Genomic DNA, 6862 nt, shown 5'->3' on the forward strand with positions numbered 1-6862 from the left:
ATGTATATATATATGTATATATATATATATATATATATATGTATGTATTTGTGACCCCACCATCTCTTGGCAACTTATGTTGGTGTGTTTATGTCCCTGTAACTTAGCGACTCGGCAAAAGAGACCAGTAGAATAAGTACTAGGCTTACAAAGAATAAGTCCTGGGGTCAATTTGTTTGACTAAAGGCGGTGCTCCAAGATGGCCACAGTTAAATGACTGAAACAAGTAAAAGAAAAAATGCAGAAAGAAATACACAGATGTTTTAAACATCTGGACAGCTATCTCTGACTAGTATGCCAGGCAAAGTGCTTTGCTTCATGTCGTCTGTCTTTATGTTCTGAGTTCAAATTCTGTCAAGGTCAACTTTACCTTTCATCCTCTCACAGTTGATAAAATAAGTACCAGTTAAACACTGGGGTCAATGTAATCAACTTACGCCTCCCTTAAAATTGCTGGCCTTGTGCGGAAATTTGAAACCAATATTATAAGCAAGTACCATACTATAGGTGCAATTATGTTGGCATGGTTAGTATGTAACTTAGATTCAGTTTCCTTCCCATACATTATTAAGGCACATGGAAAAGGATGAACATCTCAGCTCATTTCCTCTTTATTCTTAAGACTAATAAAATTAGTAACACTTAGATGAGAAAGAACATTTTCAAGGTAGTGGGTATTATACATGTATACAGTGAAGCTAATTGCATAAAAGAAACCTTGCTTTCTACTGCATAAAGACTCAAAATGAAAGGCAATTATCAAACAAAAGGTGATAAGGTTACATGTACTTCCTTTTGCTTGTGTGAAAGTCAATATTTCCATATAGTTCTTCAATTACAGGTTTCTCATAACTAAACACAATATTGAATTTTAGTACATCTTTGTTTTCATTGTACTACAATTCAATATTGTGATCTTTTCACATGAATTATCTGTCTAATATATCAGTGAGAGAGAAGCATTATCAACAATGTCTTTTTTAGATATTTATTCTAGATTTGTTTTGTAGTTTTTCTTTTGCTAATTAAAGATTAAAAGAAATTACATCATGTGCTGTAGAGATGAGTTTTATCTTATTAATCATGTCTGATAAGTATGTGTGTGTGTGTACAGTAATGGTGTGCACGATGGTGTCGCATAAAAAGTACACTCTGTAAAATGATTGGCATTGGGAAGGGCATCCAGCTATAGAAACCGAGCCAAAACAGTCTATGGAACCTTGTGTGGCCCCTGGCTTTGCCCGTTTCTGTCGGGCCATCCAACCCATGCTAGCATGGAAAACAGACGTTAAATGTTGATGATGATGATTGATGATATACATGTTACCTTACTTGGAAACAGTAAAAAATTGGTGACTGGAAGGGCTGTAGAAAATCTACTCACCAAATTCTCTCAGACCCTTGCGAGCAAGGAAAAGTGAATGTTAAAACAACAATGCATAAGACAAATGAAATGGTGCTAAGCATTTTGCCTGCTATGCTAACGATTCTGCCAGCTCACTACCTTATAGTAGATTGAAATATTGGTTTCAAATTTTGGCATACTGCCAGCAGTTACAGGGGAGTGAGAAAGTTGATTACATTGACTCTAATGCTCAACTGTTACTTATTTTATTGATCCCGAAAAGATGAAAGGCAAAATCGACCTTGGTGGAATTTCAACTCAATGAAATGCTAAGCATTTTACCCAGCATGTTACCGATTCTGCCATCTTGCCACCCTAACAACCATTAATATTGTTATTGACATTGAGGAGTTGGTCTGGCAAAATTATTGATTCTTCCATGTTCTGAAATCAAGTCCTGCTATAGTTAGCATTACTTTTCAACTCCTGTAGGCTCGATACCATATTTCCCCGGCATACAAGTCAAATTTTTCAGACCAAAATTTACAGCCCCAAAAAAGGTAGGATGCCAACTTATATGCCAGAAAATATGATGAGTCTTTTATTGGAATCATTTCAGTCAATGATACTCCACCCACAAGAAATTTGTAGCCTTGTGCCATTGTAAGAACTACTGCTACATTGTATTTTGAAATTCTTCTTCTTCAGCTGTTGCCTCTTGATGACATCGAAACTAGTAATGTGACGATGAAAGAAAAGAACGATAAGGTTTGTTACCAGAGTGTATAATATTTTTTTTTTTTTTTCTTTTCCTTGAGAAATTTTTATTGTCATATAGAAATAAATTTTAGGTCAAATCAACTGTCTGAAAGAAAATATAATTGATAACTAAAATATGTATTTGATCTAACACTTACTAATGTAATTAGAAGATTGTTAATCCTGTTACCGGAATGGCATCTTATGATATTTTTTTTGTTTTTGTTGGAGTAGCTTTTATCTTTATTATGAATTGTGGGTGGGATGGGAACTCTGGATGGTATAAGAAACGGAGAACTGTTTTGTTTTATTTTAAATCAGAGGGTGTATATCAATACTGTCTAAAGTTTGTATTACTTCTTTTGTAACAATAGTTTTAAGTGATTGTATATGGCCTAATACTGATAATTTAGCCTTCTTTTACCAGGAGATTGGAACTATTCCTAGACGGCCTATGTCTATGGTGCCATTAGGAGAAGAAGAAAAGGGAAATGATCCATTACTTAGGTTAGTCTTTGTTATTATTATTATTACCATTATTATTGTTAAAGCAGTGAGCTGACAGAATTGTTAACATGCTGGGTAAAATGCTTAGTGGTATATTGTCCACCTTTACATTCTGAGTTCAAATTCTGCCGAGGTTGACTTTGCCATTCATCCTTTCAGGGTCGATGAATTAAGTACCAGTGAAATACTGGAGTCGATGTAATTGATTAGTCCCCTCCCACTAAATTTCAGCCCTTGTACCTTTAGTAGAAAGGATTATTATTATTATTGTTAATTGGTTTAAGGCAGTGAGCTGGCAGAACCATTAGCACACCAAACAAAATGCTTGGCAACATTTCATGTCTTTACATTCTGAGTTCAAATTCTGCTGAGATTGACTTTACCTTTCACCCTTTTGGGCTCAAGGAACTAAGTACCAGTTGAGTACTGGGGTTGATATAATTGACTTAACCCCTCCCCTAAAGTTGCTGGCCTTGTGCCAATATTTGAAACCATTATTATCAATTGGCTTGATCTGGAAGAAAGGTTCTATGCACATGGCTTTTGCAGACATAACAAGACTTATGAGATCAGCGTGTTGCTAATGAACAAATGCAAGTTGGTAGCTGCTAGGAAAACATGGATAGGGAAGGAATTTCAGAGAGATAATATTCTTGAGATGTAGGAATTGGTGGAAGGATTAGTCCCGGATCTAGAGATGGTATGCTACATCATCATCATAACTCCATCGCAAATAATTTCCTGTCTAACCCATACTGCCATGGAAAAACTGATGTTAAATAAAATAATGTATATGTAGAGATATATTCTATAAACTGTACCTCCATACTTAATACAAATGTTCTGGCGCCACATAAGAAGTACTCAATATACTCTGCAAAGTGGCACAGGAAGGAAGTGATTGGTAGAGACAGTAGATGGGAGAAGATGTGTGAGTATAAATAACATTGTGTAACACAATTTTTGTCCTTGGGTACAATTGTTACAGTGCCTTGCGAAAGTCTACACCCCCTTTGAAAATTTATATATTTTGTATAATTTAACAGGGAACAACACATTTTTTTCAATTCCAATGATTGTTAAATAATAAGCAGAGCCATCACACTTTCCTTTGATATAAAAATTACATTTTAAAAATTTCACACTGATTCTTAAAATCATATAACTTAGAAAAATGTCTTTGCAAAAGTGGCTAATATTTCCTTCAAACTTTACTTTTCCTAGATGTCTTGCAAACAACTTGCACATGCAAGTGCTACCAGTTGAGAACTCTGCATACCGGAAGCCAGCAAATGTATGGGCTTTATTGAAACCCTCAAAAATCCTTCTCAACATATGGTTATGATGCTCCCCAACTACTCTTGCTCATGATCAGAGATGCACATATTGTCAGCCACTAAGGGACATGTTCAAGTGGTTAAAGTCAAACAACTGACAAGCAAATCTGTGGTATTTAAGACAAATATTTGCTATAACGATATTTCTGCTTCAGCAGCTCAGCACTGAATCTGTTTGAAATGTAATGGAAAATAGGTCAGTTTCAAAACATTGATGTCCAGATGACAAAAGCAAAGTTTGAAGGAATAGTAGTCATTTCTTTTGGTTTCTTCTAGATAGAAGCAAATAGGAAATTATACTTACTGATCAAAGACAAAATTAAAAGTTTTGTTACACAGTGTAATTCATTGAATATGGTGCGTGTGTACACAAGTGTCTATTTTTATTTGTGCAGTCAGGTTTGCGTCTTACTGTAGTTTGTTGGTGTTGAATTTGAGACATAGAATTAGTGAGGCATGTATATAGTGTAGAATTAGAAAATACCACAATATTTGAACATGCAAATTAATGTCTTGTTATTAATTATAACAAAATGTATTCACCTCACTCCGTAGAACTCTTTATTGATTTTGTTGTGTCTACGGAGAGTCATTATGCCAATATTATTAACACAGGCACTATTTCAGTCCCACTCTTTTATTATTAGTTTCTTATTAGTCAGTTGGTTAAATATACAACTAATTGATTGTTTGTTTAACTTGGTAAGTCATTTATTTTGTTTTGTTTATCAAAGTTCTTTCATTGCTACTTGTAACTTTATCAGTGACTTTTGACTTAGTCCAAAGGTTGCAAGAACTTTGACAAACAAAAACAAAACAAATGACTTACTGTTTGACCAAATTAAACAAACAATCATTTAGTTAGTTGGATATTTAACCAGTTGACTAATAATAAAGGAGTGGAATTGAACCAATGTGTGTGTTCATAATATTGACATAATGACTCTCTGTAGACTAAACAAAATTTGTTTCAACACATGAATTCACATAAAGAATCTTGCAATGCAGATAGAAAAATGAAGTAGAATAAGCTCTTTATTGATTGATATTCCAGTAAGACTGGTGAACTTCTTGGAAACCGTAACGACTTCCGACTGAACACAAGTCAAGTCAATTATGACAGTTGTCTTTTACTGGAGGCTTCTGCACATTTCCTTTCTGGCTTACCAAATTCTACCAACAAAGAAACTACTGGTGAGTATGACTTATATTTTGGTTACTGCTCAATATTAATCTGTATAAGATCATACAACATATTTGGTGCAAACAGTGACTGCAGTGTTTGTGTAATGTCAAACTTCCACTTATTTCTGTTTTTCACATGACAAGTGTGTAGTTTTCTGCCTGCTATTAAGTTAGAACTTCATTACAAACTACGTTTGTCTGCTTTAAACTCTTTCTAAATTTCACAGCCCTTGAATTGACTCTAAATTATCAGCATACATCCAGACGCTTGTTCATCTTGTGTATTATCATCATTGCTTTAACATCCACTTTATCATGGTTGCATAGGTCGGACAGATTTTATAGATTTTCTGTGGCTGGTGGTTGTTCTTGTTGTCAAACCATACCTGTTTCCAAGCAAAGTAATATTTCCCCATAGCCAGACATGTTTTCACAGAATATTGGAAGTTTCAGGTGTGGAAGCAAGGATTAAAATTGGAGGGCCTTAGAGTCAACCTAGCTAATACCAAAGTCTTAATAAGTAGGAATGCAGACAAACCACAAACCCCTTCAGGTAGATGGCCCTGCCCGATCTATATAAAAGGCGTAGGTAGTATTTCAAGATATTTTTATGTAATTTTGGTAAATATATTTGTTAAAATGAGATGCCAGTGTAATTTAGACAACACTTTATTCAACTAGAATAAGCTCTTTATTGATTGATATTCCAGTAAGACTGGTGTACTTCTTGGAAACCATAATGACTTCCGACTGAACACAAGTCACGTCGATTATGATAATTGTCTTTTACTGGAGGTTTCTGCACATCTCCTTTCTGGCTTACCAAATTCTGGCTGGCTAGCTGTACAATATATTTATTTATTTATAAAACAATTTTCTCTCTATGTTTTTCATTAGCATCTTCCCACGTACCAACAACGGTCATTAGAGAAAATACTGAATCAGATAACATCATTGAAAATTATGATAATCCTGAAATTGATGACTCCATGGATGATATTCCTCCACCTGAAGTCTCAACAAAGGTATTGTAATGAGACTATTTTAATTTTTACTGTAATTAACCAAGTATTGATTATTTCCAGAAAAGTGATGATGTTTTACTTAATTGTTTCTAAAATACCATTATTTTGGCATAGGCTGTTGAAGAAGAAGATACTGCAAAACGGAGCTCAGAACGGTTACAAGAAAGAGCAAACAAAATAAAAGAGAGGATGGCCAAAGATAAAGAAAAAGTATGTGTATGTAGCATGACATGAGTTTTATATGTATTTCTATCTGTGTGTCTGTCATTATGTAATACAGGAAGAGGTTATGCTGTTTGCATTTATCAATTCTTCACTAGATAAGTTATCTTAAATAAATTTGTTCAGTCAGTTTGGTGTATGTTAACTCCCAAAGTGAAAGCTTTTTATTTATTCTCTTAGAAACTAAAATGCCATGCATACATACTTGCATATGCATGCATGTATTCACAGCTTTTATAATAAAGTATATATATATATATAAATGTGCATGTATATGTGTGTGTGTGTGTACCCTTGCCTAGACAATACATGATCATAAATGAGATTCATTATCATCATTGTCATTGTCCTTCTCCGCCAACAGGGAGAGAGTTGGAGACAAGAAGAATATCTAGCCATAGAAAATTTGCTCCAACAAATTCTCTCTGGACCTTATGATCGTAGAAAAGTGGATGCTAATTGATGATGATGATATATATATA

At 34.3% G+C, this 6862-nt stretch overlaps 1 protein-coding gene across 3 annotated transcripts in view; it reads left to right on the forward strand.

Moving 5' to 3' along the window:
* The window catches only part of LOC106881080 (condensin-2 complex subunit H2), a 39180-nt gene that overhangs the window by 18789 nt on the left and 13529 nt on the right, over window positions 1-6862 (forward strand). For 2 of the 3 annotated variants that reach the window (XM_014931297.2, XM_014931298.2), the window contains exons 6-10: window positions 2054-2113; window positions 2532-2611; window positions 5003-5142; window positions 6031-6158; window positions 6273-6374. In XM_014931297.2, the coding sequence (XP_014786783.1) occupies window positions 2054-2113; window positions 2532-2611; window positions 5003-5142; window positions 6031-6158; window positions 6273-6374 (510 nt within the window). The remainder of the gene's footprint in view (window positions 1-2053; window positions 2114-2531; window positions 2612-5002; window positions 5143-6030; window positions 6159-6272; window positions 6375-6862) is intronic. The other variant, XM_014931299.2, reaches the window with a different exon arrangement.

Source organism: Octopus bimaculoides, chromosome 6 (assembly GCF_001194135.2).
Source record: "Octopus bimaculoides isolate UCB-OBI-ISO-001 chromosome 6, ASM119413v2, whole genome shotgun sequence".
Lineage (NCBI taxonomy): Eukaryota > Metazoa > Mollusca > Cephalopoda > Octopoda > Octopodidae > Octopus > Octopus bimaculoides.